Source organism: Pinus tabuliformis, chromosome 7, assembly GCF_031772625.1.
Source record: "Pinus tabuliformis cultivar Carrire ecotype Pingquan chromosome 7, CPIR1, whole genome shotgun sequence".
Taxonomy (NCBI): domain Eukaryota; kingdom Viridiplantae; phylum Streptophyta; class Pinopsida; order Pinales; family Pinaceae; genus Pinus; species Pinus tabuliformis.
Genome location: NC_142293.1, coordinates 1,099,434,014 through 1,099,460,204, shown reverse-complemented (window position 1 = coordinate 1,099,460,204; position 26,191 = coordinate 1,099,434,014). Strand labels below are relative to the sequence as shown.

The following is a 26,191-nucleotide window of genomic DNA, read 5'->3' as shown; positions in this document are numbered from 1 at the left end:
GTGGGCAGCTCTTCGCCAAGAAGAGATCAGATAGCAATCCAAGACGTGAAGTAGCAACAAAGGATTCCGGATCAAAAAGGAAGAGGAAGAGGATGCAACTCTAGCATCTGCAAGGAAGCAGGAGAAGAGGAAGAAAAAGGACCTCTCCAAGGTCAAGTGCTTCAATTGTGGGGAACTGGTCATTATGCGAACCACTGTCTGAGGAAGAAGAGTAAGGGAGAGGCGTTTGACTCCAAGGCAGCGCCAGCAAAGGTGGAAAAGGTGGTAGAGGAAGGTGACGATTGTGCCATGAGTGCTCATGTACCTCTAGAGAAGAGGTGGGGAGACATTGAGTTGTAGTCAGGAAGACTACAGGCGATGATGGGCAGGATCCTTGAGGTACCCAAACTCTTGGATCCTACCTTGTTACGGGAGCCTCGAAGTGAGAGTAGCAGGACTGGTGGATGTTGGTAGAAACGGATGCGGATGAAGCGACAGAGAGTGCTACAATGCAGTAGTCCTAGGCAGCGCAGAGCTAGCAGGCTGCAACAGTGTGAGAGGCACAGAGGAGGTTGCAACAGTGTAGGATGGCACAGAGAGGTTTGCAGCAGTGCGAGAGGCAGGGAGTTGTTGCAGCAACGTAGAGATAGTAGAGGGAGCACGAGATAACGGTAGAGAGAGCTTCAACATCGGGAGTGTTTCTAGCCTGACAAGGATGTCAGTAGTTGGGTGGATCAGTTACTTACTTCTCAGTAACTGAGTTGCAGTGCAGTAGCAGTTAGCAATAGCATGATGCAACATGATGAGAGGGGGTTGTAGTGCAGATGCAGTGTTGGGAGAAAGGACCAACAACAACACGGATGTAGAGGGAGCTGCCATACATATGCAACAGTGGCAGTGGCAGAGCCATGGGCAGCAATACAAGATGCAACAATGTAGAGGATGTTGGGCGAGGAGGACTAGCATCAACACAGGTACTGATGCCGTATAATCAGAGTGATGCTCAGTGTGGAGTATTACTAGGACATAGTCCTTGCTAAGATGGAGTGTTTGTTTGGGGTAGCATCAGATGTGCTCTAGCCATGAAAATTGGTGGAGAGGCTAAAGCACATGAGATCTCCAAGACTTAGAAATGGTTTGGGCAGATTTTAACCGGTTTAGGAGATATTAAAATAATTAATATTTTTAATGGAGTTCCTAAGTCTAAACTTAGGAAATATAAAATATTAATGGGTATTAATATAAAACCGGGTTAGAAGGTTCCAAAAGACATGGATCAAGCCAAATCTAATCTTAGCCATTGATTAGAGATGTAATCTAGGCTGTTGAAGGACCAACAGGAAAAGTATAAGAGGAGGCTTGAGGGTCAGTTGGAGACTACACCAACATGATTAGTCATTCGATTTTCTAGAGCGGGGTTTGCTAAGAGAAGTTGAATTTGTGATCAGTTGCAGTGAGGGGCAGTGAGTACAAGGTATAGAGGCAGAGATAGTGTCGAGAGATCAACGCAGAAGCAGAGAGAGGTAGACGCTGAGCCAGAGAGAGCCACGCAGAGCTAGCAGGGACTGCGCAGAGGCCAAAAGGGTATGCGTCATCCATGCAGAGGCTACAGGAGTGACACAAAGGGCCGTAGAGGCTGCGCAGTGCCTTAGAGGGCTGACGCTGAGGGCTGACATAGGGGGTTTATTTCGATGTTTATATGTTTAAATAACTTGTTTGTAATTAAAAAGTAGGAGAAATAAACCAGAAGAATACAAATACAATTTTTAATGGTTAGACTTAGAAATTTCAACAAGCCTCTCATTCTAGTTTTGTATGTGGATGATCTATTCTTGACAGGATCATCAGGGCTCATAGAGGATTGCAAGAGGAACCTAGCAGTAGAATTTGACATGAAGGATTTGGGGTTGATGCACTATTTCCTAGGATTGGAGGTGTGGCAGAAGGATGGGGAGATCTTCCTTGGGCAAGGAAGATACACTACAGATATTCTGAAGAGGTTCAGAATGCAAGATTACAGACCCATGTCTACACCTATGATTACCAACTGGAAGAAGATAGATGCATCAGATGACAAGGATGTTGACCCCACCTTGTATAGACAGCTCATTGGATCTCTCATGTATCTGGTCAACACTAGGCCAGGCATTTTCTTTGCAGTCAATACCCTTAGTCAGTTCATGGTGGAATCGAAAAGGGTACATTGGGCAACAACGAGGCATACTCTGAGGTACATTTGTGAGACAATCGAGTATGGGTTGTGTTGTCGCGCAGATTGACACGACAACGCTCAGACCGGGGGCTGTCACTCTGATCCTCGATCCCTCCGTTTAAGCCTGTCTCCCGCGGCTAAGGGGGGTAGACCCTATGAAATGACAAAGACCAACTGTCGACCAGTTGGTTGGGAGACACGATATGATAAGCACTAAATGGATTTGGAAGTTAAAAGACCAGTGCCTTGTGGAGCAAATTTTTAATCGTTTAATTACCAGATGCTGCAGAAATATGATCTCATTAGGAGCAATCATTTATCATCAAAGATATCAGCTAAACTCACAATGCTCTCAGAATGACCAAAACGATATCCAGCAACTGAGAATTTTGAAAAGATGAATGCTTTAAACCACCACGAGAATCATAAATCATTAACCAGGTATCATATTCGTATCTAGACTTGAAAATTTCAATCTCAGCATAAAAGATATAACATGATAATTCCCTGAGTAAAACAACCGAAATTGGCAAAAATATCCACGATGCTTTTATGCTTTTCATTTTTTTTTTTTTTTTAATGAAATCTAACTATATGAAAATAGAACTAAGCCTATAAATATTTTTTTTTTATTATTTTTTTATTATTTTCCATATTATAAGTAAAAACTAAATTAAAATCCAAATAAAATAGAACCTCAACTAAACTAAAAATTAAATTAAAATCTAAATTAAAATCTACGCTAATATATATCTCTATATATATACATCAAAGACTAAAAAAAGAAATACAATTTAAGATCTGAAAGGAAAAAAAAAAAAAAAAAAAAAAAAAAAAAAACTATAACCAAACCCTAAATCTAAAGCTACGTGACATACAGAAATCCAATACGCATTATATGACAGACAAAAAAATTTCGATTTACCTGTTCCGTCTGCGTGAGTGAGGAAAGCCCGACCCCGTCAGAGATTGAAACGCAGGAAACCCGAAAATACGCAGCTTCTTACGGATCGATACCTTCACTCGGACGTGTTGATAGCAGACGGCGGTGATTTGAGAAAAAACGCGAATCGATTTTATGCTTACCGTTTCGAGAATACTGCGTGCTCTTGAATGAAGACTAACCCGTAAAACATAAATTACTTCACCTGCGTGATGGCCTGATGATGGGTTCAAGACGTGATGACCTGCAACTGAGCCTTCCGGATAACAAATATACGCTTCGATTCTGCTAGCTGACGCATGTAAGCCAAGCGAAATTCTGAGTTTGAGATTGATGTAACAGTTTTTGATCCTGGGCCGACGTATGAACACACAGTGGTATTGAGCCACGCTTATGGCCGCATATTATTTTCAAACAGCTGCGTGAACGATTAAATGAGAAATCGGCCCGATACTGAGGATATGAAGAGAGAAAATCGCAGCAAAGGGACAGGATATGGCTCAGGAGGAGACAGCGCGTGAATAGATCTCAGAACTCGTCCAAAGCTCGGCAGTTTTTTAGAGTTTGGTATCCAGATCGAAAGCAAAGAAAGCGCTGATTAACAGGCCGGGAGGGATCTTATCTCACTGAATTTCTTCTGAAAAAGAACTATGAAGTGCATAGAATCATTCGCCGTTCTTCCAACTTCAATACACAGCGTCTTGATCATATATACATTAATCCCCACAATACTCAAACTCGTATGAAATTATACCACGGAGATCTGACTGACGCATCATCCCTGAGAAAATGGGTGGATGCAATCTGCCCAGATGAAATCTACAGCCTGGCTACGCAGTCTCGTGTGGATGTCAAGCAGGATCCTCTGAAATGTATGGTGCTAGACCCCCAGACTGGACCACATGATGCTTTTCAGAACATAGATAAATTGTTGCTTGAAGGGATTAAGCAGAATGATTCATGCAACAATAAAAAGATGGCAGTCTTGATGAGGAGCCTGCAATTTCAAGGAAATAAAACCCTATACCTGCAAACACAAAAGAAAACAAAACCCTAATTTTAAATCTGTATATAAGCAAAATTTGAAACCCTAGAACAACTGATTAATGTACAGATTTTTGGCCCTTTCACAGCCAGATTCAGCAATAAGAACAGAAATATTTTAAAGAACAAAGATTTCAGATTTTCACTGTGAAGAACTTCAGAAAATCTCTCATGCAAATTAGGAAAAATAAACTGAATGATAGACCCAGGATCAAATCCAACTGGGCTCAGCAAAAAATGCTTGCGGGAGTTGGCTGGTTCAGCCGAGAACTTCCCCAAACGCCCACCACTTTTCTTCAGTTAGGGTTTTCTGCACAGCTCAAAACAACCATCAGTAAAGAGGGCAAAAATGCTGCTAGATCTCAAAAAGTAATGGAGATACCTGCCATTACTTCAAAAACCCTAACAACACTCAAACCCTAGCAAGTGAACAAGATACCTGTGCTCACAATACTCTACAATAAGCTATTATTAATGGCTGAAAATAACATATGCAGAAAATTAAACAATCTCACAGCATTTCCAGAGAGTAACACCAGCAAGATTTGGACCCCAAAGTCTTCTTTTATTAACCAGAAACAGATTTACAAGAGAGCTTCTTCAGTACCAGACTCACAGATCCAATTGATCTGAACTGACCCCTAGCACCCTACTTAAAGGAAATGATCCCAACGGCTAGTTCGAGTGATCCATGTCGAAATGATCTTGACTGTCGATGAGGATCAAGACATCTCTTAATCTCATCCGTCGAAATTGTTAACTTATTATTAAAAATAATATTTTGCATGCATTCACTCAAAATATTATTATTTTATTATTTAAGGTTTTTGCTTTATTTTATAATTTTTTATATTAATTTTATTTTATAATTTTATAATTTTTATTTATTTTATTATTTTATTTATTTTCTTAAATGGATCATCGAACTAAGCCTTTGGAAACATCACCTAGGACGTAGGACTTAGGACTCATGAGGGGATTTAAAACATTTTCCAACCCTCAAGACACATTACATGATGACTTTTACAATTTACATCTTAAGGGGGAAAACCCCTTTATCATAGACCCTCATAAATCACCCAGTTTCTGCGACACAACTATAATCTAGCAGATTAACACACTAGGATTCTCCTAAAGTTCTAATAACAAAATGCATCCCGGCTTTGGGGTCAGGCTGAAGGAAAACTCTGCCGATCGTAGATCGGTGAGACGAAAAACCTTCCGGGACGTAGATTATCATTAGAAAGTTAGGTCCACCTAGGCAATTTTACATAAACGACTCATATTTGCTAAGATATTTACAAATTTATACATGCAGACTGGGTTTACAATCAAAATGATTAAGCTGCTGATGACTGCAGGATGACACAGACACGTCGATGAGGTGCTACCCCTTTCTGCCAAGAAAAGGGGGTGTACTGCATGGGTAGTTGACCGGTAGTGGTCAACAGGTTGAAATATACTTGAGAGGATGATGTTAGACTTTGTGGGTACACAAATGCAGATTGGGAAGGCAATTCAGTGGACAGGAAAAGTACCTCCGGGTACTGCTTCAGTGTTGGATCAGGGATAGTTTCTTGGTGTAGTAGGAAGCAAAAGTTAGTAGCACTGAGCTTTGCAGAAGCATAGTATATAGAAGCCAACACAACTACGTGCGAAGCAATATGGCTTCGAAAGTTGCTGGTAAGCTTGTTCAGGCAGAGGACAGAGGCGACCAATGTCTATTGTGATAATCAAAGTTGCTTTAATGCTCTAAATAATTTAAACAACTATTTACTCTAAATAGAATATGAAATCTTCATGAACCTGCTTTAAAATTATACCAAAATTCATATATCAAATTAATTGATTTGATGAGAAGTACCTACCTGGGTTCCTGCAGATGAAGAGACTTTAGAATTGCTCCAGCTCTCGCTCTCATTACCAAAATACCATAACCTCCTAGCCAAACTAAGTACAACCTAGGTACTCAGTCCAGAATGCTTCTCAATTGCTGCAATCTGTTCCCCCGTGCCCAAAAACTTCAGAACAAACAAGGCTCAGTCCTCACTGTTGATAACTTCGTGTTACAAATTTTCCTCCTCTCAACTGTGCTTCCTCCAACCGCCCCTTGATCATTTTTTTTTCTCTCAAGATAACCTTCCTTCTTTTAAGTCTCCGTTCACCGCCTCCCTCCATCTCCGTGTCCTAATTTTGATACATGTTGATTTTATAAAACAAAATCTTATTTGATTTGGTGATTTTATTCGAATATGTAAATTTGATTTGATAAAGTTTATTTATTATTTTGATGAATTAATTTAATTTATAATTTTAATTAATTAATTTTATTAATTTCATAAATTTTAATTTACAAATTAAAATTTAACATTAAAACTAACATTTTTTGTTCGTTTGAGGGTTTATCATATATATATAGTGCGTTACATACGGGTCCATGCATACGTAGCTATCGTATGGAGGCCTTGTATGTATGCTAATACTTGTATTTTATTTATAGCTATAGGTGGGTCATTACAGTTGCATAAAGCTCTCTGAGATTCTAGTGTTTCATGACAGGTTGAAGCACATCGATATTCGGTGTCACTTCATCAAAGATTGTGTATAGCGAGGAGTAGTCCAGCTACAATATGTTCCCACAGAGAACAGGTTGCAGATATACTCATGAAAGCTCTATGGAGAGCTAAGTTCTTCTACTTTAGAGAACAGATGGTATGGTGGAGAACTTGTTTCAGTAGCAGAGACAAGCTATTGCAGATGTTGCAGTTGTAGTAGCAACATATGATAGGGAGTTGTAGTGCAGACGCAATGTTGGCAACAGTATGGCAGAGTCAACAACGCCACAGATGCAATGTATATTAGAGTGGCTAGTGGTTGGTGGGCAACAACAACCAAACATCAGCAACATGATAGGAGATGAGACAAAGACAAGATGTTTCTACAGGAGGCAACAACTCTAGAACACATTCCTCGCTAAGAGGGAGTGTTATTTTTTGTAGCATAAGATGTGTTCTAGCCACGAAATTTTGGGGAGAGGCTAGAATACATGAGATCTCTAAAACCCATAAATCGTTTATGGAAATTCCGCCTAGAAGTGTCTCAATTAGATTATTAGCCAATTTTTAAATATTTCCTAAGTCTAAACTCATACAGATCGATCCAGAAATTATCCTAGCCATTGATTCAGTTTTAATCTTAGCCGTTGGTGCTCCAAAAATGGATTAGAAAAGAAAGTCGATGTGGTGATGGAGATCATCTAGTGCAGATACTCAGTATCCCAGGCAGTTCGATTTTCTTAGAAGTAGCAGCTCAACAGAGAAGATAGAGCCACAGGGTCAGTAGCATGTGGAAGAGGAGAGCAAAAACATTCCGGGAGGAAGTTTTCAGTTCCCAGAAGAGTCGAAGGAAGGAAGGTCGAAATCTTCAGAGGGCCAGTGTATGGACTGCGTAGACGCTGACGCAGGAATCTTAGCGCAGAGGTCAGGGAAGCTATTTTAGAGGCCGAAAATAGTTGTGGGATGAGAGGAAATCCTCATAATATTTTTGCCAGTTTTTTTTTTTAGATTAGATTGCCAGCTGGGCATCTAAGTTATTGTACTCTGAATTGCTGCTGAACATTAATAATAAAACCCTCATCTGCTGCAGTGGTTTTCTCAAGTTGGGTTTTTCCGGGGACAATTGTCCAACAATAACTATGTCAATTTTATTGTGTGTGCTAGAATTTCTCTGTTTCTAGTATTTTATTTTCCACAATATTTTTTATGTTGAAAATTGCAGCTGTGATTTTATTCGTTATTCGTTATTTGTTTAATATGGGCATTCATAGAATTGTATTAGTTTATGGACACGCATGATATTTGTGTTTTTTGCTATTCATGTTTCCTATCTATTCTTTTAATATGATAGTGTAGGATAGATCCATGGGAATAAATTTCAGATTCATATATAGTTGTCCTGTTTGTACAAAATAAGATTGTATAATGGTCATGACGCTTTTACCATTCTAATTGGTGGGCTGTAGTTAAATGATAGACAATTATTAGGTTTGTTTTCTTTAATGTTCAGACTTAAATTGCTATATGGATAACGGGCCTACAAAGATGTTAATTTATTCAAAATAGTATTTGTATGTTTTTGGGACAAAAACTATAGATTGCTGGTAACTCGTATAGGAGCCTATATTCTTCCAAGTTTTTTGCTCTCAAATTTTCAACAAGAATAACGGCTATTTGCTGTCAGTGTTTTGAAATATTTGATAATTTTATGGCAGTTCTCTATAGTAAAATGTTTGAAATTGAAATTGATCTACATTAGAGATTCATTTTTTACGTATTTGATGATATCCCATATCCTAGTTCTTGGAAAAGCCTTCTAAGTTTGTTCGAGTTTCAAGAGTACGTTGTGATATTTTAATGTCTTATAATTACAGTCTAACTAAACTGATAAATAGATGCATGATTCTATATCATTTATTTAATATGTTACAAATGACTTGATATTGATATTAATAAAATCACTTGCATTGCTTTTCAGGTAGCAAAACAGTACATGCATTGGAGAAGAATCCTAATTCCAAGGAAATTCCGTTCCCCAAAACACTTCCACCTCCACCTCCACCTCCACCTCCACCTTCTTTGACACCCTTATTGCCTCCAAGTTCCAACGAAAAGAAAAATTATATTGGGGTCTCATTGGCTTCACCAACAGAAGCAGATGTCACATCCAGAAGCTTGCCACTTCCTCAAATTGGTGCTCTCTCTCTCTCTCTCTCTCTCTCTCTCTCTGTGTACACAACTACATCCACACATGCATATATTGCAAGCTCATGAATTTTGACTTGTAATGCTAAACTGTACCAGATAGAAAGTTTAATCTATGTTGTAATTTTAGTTTGGGTTTAGAATATGTTACATGAGTTTTCAGAATGGGAGAATGGGGGATTGGAGTAAGGGGTGTCAGAATAGCTAGAGCACACCGCCAACTTTTGTTAGGGGATAATGGCTGGGGACAACCATATATATATATATATATAATTCACCAAAAACATGAATGATGAAATAGAAATAACTTACTGCATAAAATCAACTTAAAAAACAGGCAAGTGCCAAGCACATAGCCCAACTACAAAATCAAAATACCAACGGAAAGTTGAAACTGTAATAATAAACAAGAAAATCCTGGAAATTTCGAAATCTTCCCCTCAATACGTCAAAGTGTTTGCTGCAAATAATTTTTGAGCATTCAAATTGCATTGGTAAACTCCTTGCTGGCCAAGTGCAAGCAAAAACATCTACTCTAACAAAGGATGGCAGCTCCAAAAGCAAATACACAGATGCAGAGCGTGAGATAATTCCACAAGAATGAAATGAGAGAATGCCATAGAATAGAATTTGAAACAGGGTTTATGTTTTAGATGAATGTTGCTTGGCATAGAAGTTTTTTATTTTTATTTTTGTTTTTATCCATTTTTTAAAATAACTAAAGAGGGTCTAGTGCAGGCCATGGCTGGGAGTCCCCTTAAAATTGATGGATGTGAGAATGGGTCTAGTGCTGCCCATGCCACTGCCACTGCCACTGCTACATCTGTACTGCAACTCCCTCTCAGTATGCTGCCCTTGCTGCCCCTAGTACTGCCACTGCTAACTGCTTCACTGCAACTTAGTTATTGAGAAGTAAGTAACTGACTTCTCCCAAATAACTGACATCCCGGTCAGTCTGGAAGCCTCGTGATGCTGAAGCTGCCACTGCTGCTACTGCGCTTTTGCATACACCTCTGTGCCTCTCGCACTGCTGCAACCTCCACTGCGTTGCCTCAGATTTCTGCACTCAAGCACTGCTTTGCTGCTCCACTACACTTTGCTCCACCTGACACCTATCATCATGCTACTCTCTTTAAGGGTTCCCGTAGCCGTATGTGATCCAAGAGTTTGGGCACCTCGAGGATCCTGCCCCAAGTATGTAGTTCTCTTGACTACAACTCAATGTCCCCCCACCTCTTCTCTATAGGCGCATGAGCACTCATGGCACAATCGTCATCAGTCTCGACCTCTTTCTCCGCCTTAGCTGGAGCTGCCTTTGAATCAAAAGCCTCTCCCTTGTTTTTCTTCTTGGGACATTGGGATGCATAATGTCCCAGCTCCCCACAATGGAAGCACTTAACCCTGGAGATGTCCTTTTTCTTCTTCTTCCCTTGTTGTCCCACAGATGCTAGAGCCGCATCCTCCTCCTCCTCTTTCTTGACTCAAGCTCCCTTACCACTACTCCCCGCCTTGGTCATCCTCCTGATCTCTTCCTGTTGAAGAGCTGCCCACATCTACTCTCAACCGGGAAGAGTAGCCCTGTTCAAAATACTTTGGACAAATGTCTCCCACTCCTCGGAGAGTGCATTCAGGGCAGTCTTGACCATAAACTCTGGATCCAGTGTAGACCCCACGGAAGTAAGCTGGTTGCGAATCTCCTGCAACCTGAGAAGGAATGGATCTATCTGCTCTCCCTTTTGGCACGGAAGAGCCCTGGTATAAGGTGGTCAGGGTGTCCCACATCTCCTTTGCTGTGTTCTTCTCAGCAATATGTGGTATGACATGATCTTTGACCCCATCTAGGATCATGCACTTCGCCCTCGCCATTGCCTCCTCATACTTCTCATTCTCAGTTGGGTCAACTGGGATAGCCACTACTTTCAAGGCAATGTCCTTGATGCGATGTCAATCCAGAAATGCTAGGATCCTAGCCTTCCAAATGACAAAGTTGGAAGCCTCGTCCAACCTGTCTTAATTCCTTAGTCCGTTCACTGCCATTTCAACTCCTCTTCTGGACTCCCTTTGAGTCTCGACTCCCCTCCCAAAAATCTCCCTCTTAGTCTCGACCCCCCTCCCGAAAATCTCCCTCTGAGTCCTGATCTCCCTCTAAGTATTGGCAAAAACAGTGTCCCACCAGCTCCTCAAATCACAATCTACCAACAGCTCCCCAAGCCCCGACAACTGAATAAACTGAGCCTTTCAGGCTCTGCGCAATCCCGACAAACGCTGAATTTGCCCCTCCAGCCAATTGCGTCAATCCTACCTGGCCGAGCAGGATGACGTGGCTCTTTGTTAGCCTCTTCTGCCTCTCTCTGCCTCTGCACTGGCCTTTCCCTTGGCTCGAAATGATGATGTAGGCTCTAGAACAACGCTGTCTCTCGGGATAGCTACTATTGCTGCAAATTTTAGGTTTCTGCTGGTGCCTTCAGTCCTCTTGTGGTCTACAATCCTTTGATACCATGTGAAAATTTATGAATCTAATACATTAGAAACTCCTACTGCAATATTGGGTTTATTATCTCCTATTTGTTATTTACATTAACAAGTTATTTAATAATATAAACATCAAAATAAACACATTGCAACCTTCACAAACATATAGATCAACAACTGAAATAAACTGAGACAACACAAGGGACATCGTTATTTTTGGCCAATTGTCCCCCGAAAAACCCAATGCTGGAAAACCGGTGCATCATATAGAGGGTTTTATAATTAAGCAGATTCTGAATACAACTAGGGTGCAAGAGATGGCTCACCTTTCAGAGAATTTCCTTGGCAAAAGTACCTTTCTTCGGAGACAGATATTTTGGTTAGTCAACAACAGGATGAATATCCTCACAGTGACTTTGACTGCTTCCTTAGCTGGACAACGAAAGCTGCTCCAAGCTACCCCCAAGAACTGCGTCACCCTCTACGGTTCTGCGTCAGCGAACCAGCTCTCAGTTTGCCCCACGAAAATTCCTCAGTGCTACCTCTTCAGCCCTCTGCGCTGCCTGCGTCAGCCTCTGCGTCAGCCTCTTGGCTCTTTGTGTCTTCTGCGCTGGTCTCCTCAGCCTCTGCGTCAGTCCTGGTTGCCTCTACGTCAGCCTTCCAAGGCTGTGCGCTGTCTCTCCGACACTCTCTCTGCCTCTCTGCTATGTATTCTCGGCCTTCTGCTGAACGACCCCTCGCTACAACAGATTACTAACTCGATTTCTTAGCAAACCCTACCCAGAAAATCAAATTGACTAATCAACTTGGTGTATCTCCAACTGACTCTCAAGCCTCTTCTTATACTTTTCATGTTGACGATTCAACGACCAAGATTAAGTCCCTAATCAACGACTAAGATTAGATTTGGCTTGATCCTCGTTATTTAGAACTTTCTCACCCATTTTATATTAATGCACATTAATATTTTAACTTTCCTAAGTTTAGACTTAGGAATTCCATTAAAAATATTAATTATTTTATATCTCTCCATTCGGGTGGAATTTCCCCAAACAATTTTTGGGTCTTGGAGATCTTATGTGCCTTAGCCTCTCCACCAATTTTCATGGCTAGAGCACATCCGATGCTACCAAAAATCAATAGTCATTACTCATATGTTGTTACACATAATAGATTATGCTATCTATTTATCACTTCATAGGTGTAGGGGTTACTTTAGAGAGGTACATACTTCCCTTGGAATTACCCTTATTATATATTCTTATATTGACTAATTGTTTAGTGTTTAGCTATGTGATGTTCAGAGGGAAGTGGAGGGTGTAGAGATTTGTCTTTATGACCTTAGAGTTTAGCAAGAGCACCAATGACAGTGTGATGTGTTTTTAGTGATATGTGCTGAAAAGTGTAACTAGCTTTGATCTTCATAATTTTCATTGTACTTGTAATGTATTTTATGTAATAAGAATAAAGAAGAAAAAGAATAAAAATATTTTTTTATTGGTTAAGCATGTTCTTCATGCTTCTAGGATTTGTTGAGTCAAAGAGTCGAAGTCCTATTTGGACCTATTGTAAAGAAAAAGGAAAAATAATTCTTGAAAAATGTAATTTGGCTAAAATCACCTCAAGAAGCCAAGTCGTCCCTCCTGGATGACAAGTCGGCTCACTGAAAGTATGTGTCTTTTCGCATGTTGGGACAACTATATATTGGCATACATCCTCCTTCAATTCGACAAACAATTCAGTGCTCTTTCTGTGATGACTTATGAAGTAAAAAGGTGCAAAATTCAGAGGCTAATTTCTTGTAAAAAAAGTATGAGTTCCTAAGATCTTCCATTTGCAAAATGATGAGTTTTTCTGTGAAATTTGATGCGACCTTCTCGTGGAAAAATAATCTCAGGTGATGCTGATGAATGAAAGAGTCCCTAATTAAGAGGGAGCTCTGACAGGTCCTTGATCAAGAGTGAGTTTTGGATCACCCCTGATTACAAAGGAGTGACGATTGTGTTTTCCATTTCATGGGTCATGCACTAGACCAGGACTAACAATTGTAAGTCTAGATGAAGGCCATGAATGGAAATGTGGACACAAGATAGACACAACATTCTTGTCTTCACTTGGGAAGAAAGAATGTGAGGATTAGGTAATCATCTGACATCTGATACTCTTTGAGGATGTGTAGGGCATCCAAGACAAGAGTAGGCAAGAGGACCGATATTCTTTGAGGGTTGGGAACCCAAGATAAGAATAGTCCTAGAAGGTCATACTCAGAGAACACTCGGGTGGGTATGTACCTTGAGAGACAATGATGAAAGTGTCTATAAATCATTGGTCCTGCCAACATTGTAGCTCATGATCTCATGAAGAGATGGAGCTGTTAGTCAAGGCCTTGCACTATGACAACGCTGATGAATATGATGCTATAATAGATGAATTGCAAGTCCGGTTTCTCTTATGTGAATTCTTCAAGATTGATAATAGCCAAACACTTTGTAATGATGTATGAATACCTCCCTAGTTAAGAGGGAGTGTTGAAGGAAATGTTGACTAGGTTCGGTCTTCATAAATGTACTTTTGATATTTGTACTTATTCAAGAAAAGAAATATTATTTTCATAATATATGTCAATGAGTTTCTTGCTCATTGAAATAGGTATAGCACTATTTAAATTGCTATAGGTGAGTCAAATAGTCAAAAGAATAAGTTGAAGACCTTAAGGGCATGTTATACCTTGTATGTATATGTATTATGGTCAAGAAAATAACTCCAAGCAAAGTCACACACATCCTCTAAGCTATGGCATCCTAAAACGAAGAAATTCGAAGCATAAGAGCAATCCTCAAGTTGGCCTACAAACAAGTTGGCAAGTCAGCATAAATGGAGGGACAGACCTCTATATATAGAGGCTGTCCACTCCTCCATAACGCATTCAAGTACTCTCTGAAATCTGCGAAGGTGAAAGGCAAGAAAGAGTGAAGGAAAAGGGTCTCCAAGGGAAGAAAGGAAGAAGGGTATACCACCGAAGTTAAGAGGTCTGTTTTAGGGTTGTTGCAGTCACATGTGCGAAGAAGGAGAGGGTCTCTCTGTTGTCATAGCAGCCCTCTATCACAGTCATACAAACTCCATTGTTTGGCCTAAAGAGCCTCCCACTCAAGCGAGAAAGCAAGGAAGGATAGCGAAGTAAATAGGGCTGATCTGAAGCTTATTACAGTCACACGTGCGAGTGAAGGAGGGCTAACTGCGGTCATCACAGCAACACTATCACAGCCACATATATCTCACTGTTTAGGGTTCAAACTAGGCCTACAAGGCCTATCTCTTAAGCGTGGAAGAAGGGTATGCAAGCGAAGAAAGGAAGACAAGTCTAACATAGTTTTGTGAGGAGAATCACTCACATGTGTGGATAATTAGGGCTACATTGCTGCTGCCCTAAGTTTGCAACAGTTGCCGCAAGAAGTGTCGAAGGGAGGAAGACGAAGTGCTGCAAGAGGAAGTGATCTTGAAAAGACTTGACTTGTGCTTGGACGATATTCTTGTCAGGGGTCTGGGGTTTGGCATTGATCAATAGAAGCTTCAATAAGAGAAATTCCTGTAAGGCTTTTCCTCTCAAGAGAAGAGAGGTTTTGGCCCTAACAGAGAGCCAACATCTTGTGTTCTTGTTTTTATGTTTTGGTAGTAGTTTGATGAAGTACACACATATGCATTAATAATAAGAAGAAGAAGATTAAGCTAGTAGGAAAAGTAAAAAGACTCCACAAATTGTTATCAAGTAACGAAGAATCACACTAAACCACTTTGACCTAGATTCTTCAACAAAAAACCCTAACTTATTGCTTCTGCCGTGAAAGGAAAAGGAACCTAGTTCTTAAAAATGATAGGTGTCATGATGATGTGAAGACAAGGTTTGATGAAAAAGGGTCCAAGTTTAAGAGGAAGCTAATCCTTCCCAAAAGATAAGTACTTTATATCTCCTTGTTTGTCATCTTTATGCCTTGTCCTTTTCTCTTTTGTTTTCTAACAAATGTTGCAAGTCAAGATAAGTTCTTTCTAAAAACTTGACTAGCAAAAGGAAAAATTGGAAGAACGTGACAAAGCATGAAGATGAAGTGGTGAATAGTTTGAATCTTGCATCAATGTTGACGTTTCTAAGTTTACTTAGTTTAGAAACCCTTCATGCACTTATTCTGATTTATTCCTACCTACTTTTTATTTTTCTTGAACAAGTTATTTACAAAGTAAATACTGAAAATAAACACCAGTGCATGCTCAACATATTATAGATCAACAACTAAAAGAAACAAGAACAAACACACCACATGACACCATTATTTTTGGACCAATGTCCCCGGAAAAATCCAATGTGGGAAAACCGGTGCAGCTATCTGAGGGTTTTCTTATTAAGCAATATCAGAGTACAATCTGGGCGCCAAAACTGCCCTACCCAATAGAGAATTTCCTTAGCAGCTATACCTCACAGTTTGAGAGAAATCTCCTTGCTGAAACCCCAGAAAATCCTTCTGGTAGCTCCTCAGCACAAAACTGCTCTGCAACCCCAGCGTCTGCCCAATCTGGACTACGTTAGTCCCTCTCTGTCTCGTGTTGGCCCTGCGTCAGATCTTGGAGAGATCTTTCTTCTTCTGCTTTTCCTACTTTCCCTTAGATGCTTGGGCCACATCCTCCTCCTCCTACTTGACCTTGATCCCTTTACTGTTGCTACCTGTTTTCGACTGCCGTTTGATCTCTTCCTGGCGAAGAGCTGCCCACATCTCGTTCCAAGGTAGGAGAGTCCCTCTGCCCAGGATACTCTGGACAAACACTTCCCAATCTTCTGAGACATCATTCAGGGTTGTCCTCACCATAAGCTCTTGATCCAGTGTCGCTCCTATAGCAGTCAATTGGTCTCGGATCTCATTCAGTCCTCCAAGAAAGGTGTCAATTGATTGACCCTTCTTCATCTGATATGACCTCATTTGGTTCTCGAGCAACATTCTTCTCTGCACAGAAGTATGCTGGTACAGGTTCTTGAGAGCCTCCCACATCTCAACTGCCGTTTCCTTCTTGGCTATATGTGGTACCACATGATCCTTGACCCCGTCAAGGATAATGCACTTGGCCCTCGCCATCGCCTCTTCGTACTTGTCGTTATCATTGGGGTCGACTGGGATAGATATAACCTTCAAGGCGAAGTTCCTGACATGATTCCTGTCAAGCATTGATATGATTCTGGCCTTCCAGGCTGCGAAGTTCGATGCTTCGTCCAGTCTATCCTAGTCTCTTACCCCGTGTAGTGCCATGACGGTCCTCCACTTCCCTCTTGGAAGTTCTCTATTTGACTCCTCTGAGTCTACTTCCTGTCTGGAAGTTCTCTTTTGGACTCCCTCCGAGTCTTGATTTCCCTCCTACAAATCCTTCCGCTGCTTGTCGAGATGCCCCCTACTCTGATCGTCTTGTGCAACTGCATCGCTGATCCAGGTTCCTTGGCTAGAAACCCTCAGTAACAAATCCTCGGGCCCTGCTCTGTCAGGTACTGTTCTGACTATAGTACCTCACCAACTCCACTCTGCAATATTTTTGCAGCCTTCTAGACTCCAACAACTGCCTCTCTGTGAACTGCGTCAGCCCTTTGGCCCTCTACGTCAGCAACGTTGGCCTCCTTGAGGCTCTGCGCAGCTCCCGACTTCTTTTGTGTGGCTTTGGCTAGCTCTGCGTCACACTTCTTGGCTTATGCGCTGCTAGAAACAGCTTCTGTCACCTCGAGACCGCTGTTTTCTACTGTTGTTGCTCTGCTCGGCGGATGTCTTTTAGTCCTCCCGTGATCTACAATCATCCCTCTGATACCATGTTGAAGTTTCTAAGTTCACTTAGTTTAGAAACCCTTCATGCACTTATTTTGATTTATTCCTACCTACTTGTTATTTTTCTTTAACAAGTTATTTACAAAGTAAATACTGAAAATAAACACTAGTGCATGCTCAACATATTACAGGTCGGTGTTGTGAAAATCGCGATATTATCGTCTTATCACAATTTTTTCTCGAAGTCGATATTATCGCGAGTAATAATCGCGGATTTTTTTTTTGTACCCGATAATTTGAAAAAATCATGATTTTTTCCCAATTTATCTCCGAGGGTCTGGGAAGTGCGGTTTTATAAGGGATGCTAAATGTTCGAAATGCAATTTTTTTTTGAAAGAAACAAATAATTTTTGAGTGGGGCAGCGTAATGATCAAGTCTAGGCCCTAGTATTGATATGTTATTCATGGTAATGTTAAATTCTTAAAGTAAAAGTGACATTCTCCTTAATCTTCATTTTCATCCTTTTACTTAAATTTTTAACATTACCATGAAATGACTCAGGATGTTTGAGAGTGGTTCCGGCCTCATTGGATTTCATATGGTGAAAGTAGAATTTTAGATTTCATTCAAAATCTAGCAGACTTATTAGTTTTTCAGGATTTCAGGATTGGGAGATTGTAATGTTTCCAGGTGACACCACCTGCCTAAGCTACCCCTGCCACTAGTAAAGGACGTGTTCTGCCTCCTATAGCTCCTACTTCTAGTTCTTCAGCTTCTAGAGCACAACAGACTCCACTGCCAACTTCACCAACACTAGCATCTACATCTAGAGGGAAAGGGAAAGCTGTGGCATTTTCTCGCAAGAGGAGCAGAGGAAATCAATAGGACTAGACTTAGTTATTTTCTTCATTTTATTGTATATGACATTATGACATGATGAGATACATTATTATATTTTTTGTTGATATTTTGAGGCTGAGTTGGGACTCGGGAGTTAGGACATACTATTTAGGACATGATTCAATGTTATGTGCGATTTTAGCACTAGAAATGATATTAAACATCTTATATATTAGTTCTTTTATCATATTTATGTGTCAATGTATTTATTTTATGTTGTAGATGGTTTAGATATTAAAAAAATTGAAAAAAAAAAAAAAAAAAAAAAAGAATATTTTTGTACCGAACGATTTTTTCCCGATTTTTTCCGATTATTTCCCGATAATTACGATTTTTTCCGATTTTTTCCTCGTGTCGATATTATCCCGATAACGATTAATGCAACATTATTACAGATCAACAACTAAAAGAAACAAGAACAAACAGACCACATGACACCATTATTTTTGGACCAATGTCCCCGAAAAAACCCAATGTGGGAAAACCGGTGTAGCTATCTGAGGGTTTTCTTATTAAGAAATATCAGAGTATAATCTGGGTGCCGAAGCTGGCTTACCCAATAGAGAATTTCCTTAGTAGCTATACCTCACAGTTTGAGAGAAATCTCTTGGTTGAAACCCTAGAAAATCCTTCCGGCAGCTCCTCAGCACAAAACTGCTCTGCAACCCCAACGTTTGCCCAATCTGGACTGCGTCAGCCCCTCTCTGTCTCACGCTGGCCCTGCGTCAGCCCCAGGAGGCCCTGCGTCAACTCTGGGAGCCTCTGTGTCAGCTACGCTGGCCCCTCTGGTGCTCTGCACAGCACTTGGCTGCCTCTGCATGGCCCTGCGTGAGCCCTTGCTGGCTCTGCGTCACTCTCTTTGGCTACTGCACTGCTCTCCCGGCACAATCTCTGCCTTCTCTGTTTCTTTGTACTCAATGCCCCTCTGCTGCTCTCCCAATCACTAATTCTATCTCTCTTAGCAAACCCCACTCTAGAGAATAGAATGACTGATCACTCTGGTGTATTCTCCAAGTGACCCTCAAGCCTCCTCTTATACTTTTCCTGTTGACATATCAACGACCGAGATTAAGTCCCTAATCAACGGGTAAGATTAGATTTGGTTTGATCCATGTCTTTTGGACCATTCTAACACAGATTCATATTAATACACATTAATATTTTATTTTCCTTAAGTTTAGACTTAGGGACTCTATTAAATATATTAATTATTTTAATATCTCCTGATCTGTTTAGAATCTGCCCAAACCCTTTTTGGGTATTGGAGATCTCGTGTGCCCCAACCTCTCCACCAAATTTCGTGGCCGGAGCACATCCGATGCTACCCCAAATCAACAATCAAGGAATTCAATTAGAGGACAAGAAGTTCACTTACCTTAGATGAAAAGAGGAAGCTGTAAAGACCCTGATGGATACAATATTGAAGCTTGTTGACTAGTGTTGAGAAATCTAGGGCATTTAAAGTTAACAATTTCTCTGCTCGATAACTGCTTGTGATGCACTTTTACTTCTTAATTTGATAGTCTTTTCTTCATTAGCTTATTAATGTGTTCTCTCATCAAGACAATTACCAATATGCTTAAAAGACAAGTGACACAGTATGTAGGCTTCTTCAGCCCAGGCCAAAACCTCTTACCTCTTGAGAGGAAAACCCGATCAAAATTCTTCTTCTAGATATTCAATTGATAAGTACCAAGACCTTGACACAGATCCTTGACTCTAATATCCTCTCAAGAACCTTGTCACTAACCTTGATGCTTTGCCTCTTCCTTTCCTCGCCTTTTTTTTCTTGATCTTGAACTGCTCTCCCCAGCTTCTATTTAGAGAAACTCGGTCTCTATTCTTCTCACTGCTCCTCCCCAACTTCCCTAGAGAATCTTGGTCTCTAGGTCTTTGCTTCGGCTTCCCAGAAGAATCCTAGTCTTGCTTCCCTAGAAGAAACCTCTCCTTTGCTTGCCCAGAAGAATCCTAGCCTTGCTGCCCTAGAAGAAACCTCTCCTTCGCTTGCCCAGAAGAAACTTCGCTGCCTCGAGAAGAAACTTCGCTGCCCTAGCTTCGCACTGCCTTGAAGAGACTTTGCTGCCCCAGAGGAAAGTCCACTTCGTTGATCCAGAATATCCTTTCTTCACTGCCCCAGAAGAGTCACTTTTGTTGCCCGAGAGGAAATACTTTTGCTGCCCTTTCCTCGCACTTCTCTCTGCACACTTTCTTCACACTTCTTTTGGACCTAATTTAGATCGAACTGCTTTCTGTGGAAGATAATATGAGACGAGTGAATCTTTGTGGCATAGATTGATGCTATTTCCTGTCACTGAGATTGATGGATTTGGAGGGCTTGACTTGGCATCTTGGAGGTTGGATTTGGGTCTTGGATTTCTCACTTTGATTTGATTCTATAAGAAGAAGAGATTTTCTGGGTTTTCCCCTTTGTGGGGTTTTTGCCCTGGCTTGGAGCCTACATCTTTGTGTTCTTTTGTCTTCTATGATCTTCATGTTATGTACTTTTGGTAATTGCTTGATGAAAGAAGAAAACATAAATTTAATAAACAAGCCAACAAATTCACAAGTAATTATCATGATAGAGAAATCAACCCTAATTCATAAGTCTTTTGATTTCTCAACATGGTATCAGAGCTAAGGTTTGAAGAAAGAGGCGTGAAGATCACTTCTATTGGCATATCTCGAAGGTAATATTCTTCTGTGGATATATGACTGTAATATGAAGGCATATAAGCTTTGTTCCTTATTTCCTAATGAAAGCATACAATCTGAATTCTACTATCCGAGTTTTGAACTTCATCTTGCCTGGAATGCTATCCAAAGTTTTGTGATTTTATCTATTTCTAGGCAATAAGACGAGTTTCTATGGAGACTCATTCTGAGTTAATGCAAGTCTCTTGAAGACATATTCATAAGGCTGATACGTGATTTTCTCCTGAAGCTAATGCAAATTACTGAAGTCTATTGAGAACTAAGATCCAAATATATCTATCCATAGATGACTGTGATTGTGACCCTGAAGTATTGCAAACAATGATGTGTGGCTTGGAAACATTATAGTGTATTATATGGCTCATCGAATACAATGATTACTCTATGTATAAAGGCTCGATGTATATTCTGTGGCTCGCTATAATCAATAGAGGCTCGATGTGGCTTGTATATATATTCAATAGCTCGTCTTGTTCTTTGAGTGCCTCACATTCTCTATGGTTTGTTGTCTACTCTCTGTAGCTAGTGATATGCTCTGAGGTTTGATTTTTGTACATCGTGGCTCACATTAATACTCAAGGGCTGGCATATGCTCTATGGCATGATAAGTAGCAATGACATCACATGTTTATACACAGTGGTCTTGCTCTATTTTATAATTGTCTTTGGTATCAACGACATATGGTTCGTATAACATTGCATATATGGCGTCACTTTGTGGCTCATATTATCCATCATTATGGTTCACTTTATAATGTATGAACTAGCACTTTGACATAACATGATTGAGTTGCGACAGTTAGTTGGCAAGTCATAAAGCTATGACATGTGACAATTTAATTGTAACCCTAGTATGACAATGTTAACGATCTAGAAATCTCTGATATATGGAAAAGAAGGCCATGACTGTGATAGAAAGCACTATAACCTTCCATGGATAGTCTACATCATCTCTAAAGGAATTGCAATGACTAGACACATAAATATAACAAATATGAACTTGTGATAATGACATTCGAAACTCAAGATGTGAAATCTCTGTGACAATATGATCCTGAGGAAACCCTGAAATCATTTATAGTTTTGAAATAAGTCTATCTTCTTGTGACTAGCATCATAGCTCGAAAGCCACTATGACATAAAACTACGAGTCCGTTACAACATTTAGTTTTGAAGAATTCTTTAATGATCCAACATACAATATATCTCTGCAACAAGATATCAGAAGCATGAGAAGCAATGATGTTATCTAACTTTCAATACATAAATGAAGGATCTATCAATGAAGCTTACCTATTTGAGAAGTCATGACATTGATAGGAACCTAACATCCTGAAGACCAGGTTCATGTTTGGTTATGTCTCTGAGAAGTAGCTCAATGAAATTTTTGAGATTGAAGAAGGTAAGGCTGTGATATTCCCACTTAGCAACATTGCTAAGGGAAATATTAGTTTTGCCTAGTTTTGACTAAATTTGCATTAGCACTTGGGAAGTGTGGGTTTAGAGCAGTGTTTTAAAAATCGGTCGGTTTGAACCAGTAACTGGTCAAACTGGACGATTCACTAGCCCACCGGGTCAAACCGGTAGAAAAACCTGGTTTGACCCCTCCCTTCGCCAAAAAATTAGAAAAACTGGTCCTAACCGGCCGGTTTAGGATGGAACTGGCCGGTTTGTGGTCAAACCGGTCGGTTCCATCCTAAACTGGTCGGTTTATTGCCAGGGCAACTATAAACCCCACAGAATGCATTTTTTTGAGTTTTGAAGCTGTTTTGAGGGAAATTTGGGGTTGTTTTCCTCCAAATATAGTCCCTCCAAGAAAAACATGCCTACCCTCTCATTTTCCTGACACATCTCAACCCTAGGAATGTTGGCAATTAATGGTAATGTTAAATTCTTAAAGTAAAAGTGACATTTCCTTTAATTTTCATTTTCATCCTTTTGCTTAAATTTCTAACATTACCATGAAATGACTCTGGATGTTTGAGAGTGGTTTCGACCTCATTAGATTTCATATGGAGAATCTAGAATTTTAGATTTCACTCAAAATTCAACAGACGTAATGGTTTTCGGGATTTCATAGTTTGGGGGTTTGCAATGTTTCCATTTGATTCTATCATGCATGAGGGTATGAGATTGGCATTTGATCAAGAGCATGAAGCCCTTTAAGAACCTTGATGTTGGTGGCATTGATTGTTGAACTTTGTTGATGTTGGTTGTTAAAATTGGACAACTAGGTCCAAACTCCATGTTCTGATGCTCAGATTAAGAGGCTAATATTTTTGTTGGATTCCTCTTTCTGAGAGGTGTAAAATCCATATAAAAATAGTCTTAATCCGATGAGCAGAACTTATATTTTGAATTTATTATTCTTAATAAATTATATGTGCAAGGTCAGCCAGTTTTGTAATGTAGGCTCACATGCCCAACAGATGTGTCACACACCCTCATTAATGGATATATATACAGGAAAAGTTGGAGAGAATTTGAACACAACACAACTCACATCTTCCTCTCTCATCCTAAAAGTACGAGCTACCTGGAGGGTTGTTGTGACATATGCTGGGCTGGCTGACCAAAGGAGACTTTGCTGGTTGAAGCATCCTATTGACCGCCGAAACGAACACATACATTTTTCTTGTTTCTGATTTGTCTTCTGTAAGATCTGCTTATATGTTCTATCTGCATTTTGCTTATCTACATGTATGATTGCTGTGAGAAAAGTGAAATTGCTCTTAGCATAGAACATCTACAAAACTTTACATGGTATCGGAGCTGAGGTGAAGACAAACTCACTTCAAGTGATCTCCTCTCCACATCTTGGGTTTTTGGAGAAGGAGATTCACACTAGATTTCACCGGCCTAGTATGATGCCCTAACATGATGCCCTAACGGAGAACGCAGTCATGAACTTATACGCTGTTCTAAGCAGCCCTAAACGCAGTTAATGGATGCCTTTATATAGAGGATCATATACGTTGTTCATAAAGGATTATATACATTGTTGTCAAAGCACAGTTCATAGAGTATCTTACACGCAGATAATAATGACACGCAGCCATACGCTGGGAACGCAATATATATATATGCTTCGCTGTAGAAATATTATGGAGCACAATATATACATATATGCGTTGTTCTTAAGGAACTTACACACTGTATGATAAATGGTGGACGCAGTAATAAAAGGACACAGTCAACCGCAGTCTAAATTCCACAGTCCTGAGGTGTAGCTGGAGTTATATATACGTTGTGCAATTATTCGCTAGACAGTCCTGTACACATCGCATGAGGTTATATATATACACGCAAAGGTCCTGTACACGTCACAGAAGTCTTGTACGCATTGCAGAAGAGTTACATCAGCCGCAGAAGTTTTATACAATATTATATAAGTCACAGAGGTCCTGTACACATCGCTGAGGTTATATATATACAGCCAGAGGAAAGGCCCTAAATTACAGTCACGCATGCAAACCTATATGTTGTAGTGGATACGCTGGTTTCATGCCGTCATGAGAAATATTAACGCGTCAATGGTCATGCTTTCCACAGTCAACGTTACGCTGTAGTGGAGCCTAGCCGCAGTAAGGGAAGGAGTAAACGCAATCTCTGCTAACAATGAAGACACATACGCATGTCATAAAGATCCGCAGGCAAAGGAAACAAAGATATTGTTACGCTGGAGATTATATATAGTTCTCACGTTGTCCACGATGGATTACACGTTGTACATGATGAGGTTATGCGATGTCATAACGCAGTTACGGAAATTCAATGAGGTCATGTATACACAGGGAAATTCAACGCTATCATGTATACAGTAATATCGCAGTCATGGAAATGTGTACGCAGGGAATAATTTGTCATGTATACGCAGACATTAATACATGTTATGTATGTGCTGAGCGTCATGGTATACGCACAACATGGAAGATCTCATACGCTGTGTATAACACCGTACATGGAGACATATAAAATGCAATCTATACATGAAGCCGCAGCAAATGCACAAAGCCGAAGTCAGCGTATGGAGCCACAGCCAAATGCACGCAGCCACAATATGTTGACCTACGTAGTTAATGAAGACTCCTTCTACGCAGACATGGAGATATCAATATGTTGTAATATATACGCAATCACCAAGACATTTCTACGCTCTCTGCACGGTCAACGTAATTCATTTATATGCAGAGAGACCTTACAGTCAATGTAATTCCCTCATCTATACACAGGGTAGAGAGACCATACTCGTTGGCAAATTTCGCAAGAAATGAAGGCAACATACATGCGGAAATTATGCAAGAAATAAACAACGCAGCAAGACGTAGTAAGATCACTCAGGCAATGGTAGCCGCAGTAAGGAAGATAGTTACTCGCTGTAAATAGAGACACTTAACCACAGCAAGCTCAGCAGTAATGTCTCGGCATCAATTTAAGGATGAGCTTCTCAAATGTTGTCACAACGGTAATCTCTCAGTTATCATTACAGTTTCTATATAGTGTTTATGTAATCATGATGAAACTGTCATTATAATAATGAAGCCCTAAATGAAGCTATCTAACAAAAAGCATAGTGAAGATCTCAATAGATCTCATCATTGGGAAGATGCTGCTGTAACAACTTCAAAAGGTACAGCAAGCATGATCTCAGTAAAGGTGCAACTGTGGTGAATAATGTAATGGGCAGCATCATGATAAATGAGATCATGAGCATGGGCAGCATGATGCAGATCATGGACAACATGATGTATGGGTAGCATGATGTAGATCATGGACAACATGATGTATGGGTAGCATGATGTAGATCATGGACAGCATGATGTATGGGCTGCACAGTGATGCATGAGATCAAGAGCAGCATGATGATGCATGATGCAGTATGAGTCAAATGAGTTCAAAGACTTTTGCAGAGAAGCTGGCATTAAAAGGGAGACTACCACTGCATATACTCCTGAGCCAATGTTTTACAACTCGAACTCGGACTCGGACTCGGCCGAGGATCGACTCCGACTCGGACTCCGACTCGGTAATGACTCGGCCGGCTCGATTTCAATGACTCGGTCGTTGTAAAAAATACATTAAATATTTTTTTTTTTTATAAAAAAACATAATTTTAAATATTTTAAACATAATTTTAAAGATTTTCATTCAAGTTTCCAAACACACAACATTATAATATACATGGAAGACAACATATGATCAAAGTAGGCTCATGAACCAATCCATTATATCAAAATGGTACGGTGGTACCCAATGGCAATAGTAAATACATAGTCAACTGTAGTCTGTCATACATGATCAAAGACTCAAGAGTCAAAACAAAATACAAATAACCAAGGAGGCTAGTAGCTACTGCCAGAGGAGCCAAGATCATCT

The 26,191-nt window shown here is 40.1% G+C and overlaps 1 protein-coding gene across 7 annotated transcripts in view; it reads left to right on the top strand.

Moving 5' to 3' along the window:
- The window catches only part of LOC149251389 (uncharacterized), a 368,168-nt gene that overhangs the window by 213,326 nt on the left and 128,651 nt on the right, over positions 1 to 26,191 (top strand). For 6 of the 7 annotated variants that reach the window (XR_016266877.1, XM_089459404.1, XM_089459406.1 and 3 more), the window contains one exon: positions 8,716 to 8,927. Coding sequence is in view for 6 of the 7 variants with exons in the window: in XM_089459404.1 (XP_089315530.1) it covers positions 8,716 to 8,927 (212 nt within the window). In the remaining variant the exon portion in view is untranslated. Of the gene's footprint in view, positions 1 to 8,711; positions 8,928 to 26,191 lie in introns of all 7 variants that reach the window. The other variant, XM_089459407.1, reaches the window with a different exon arrangement.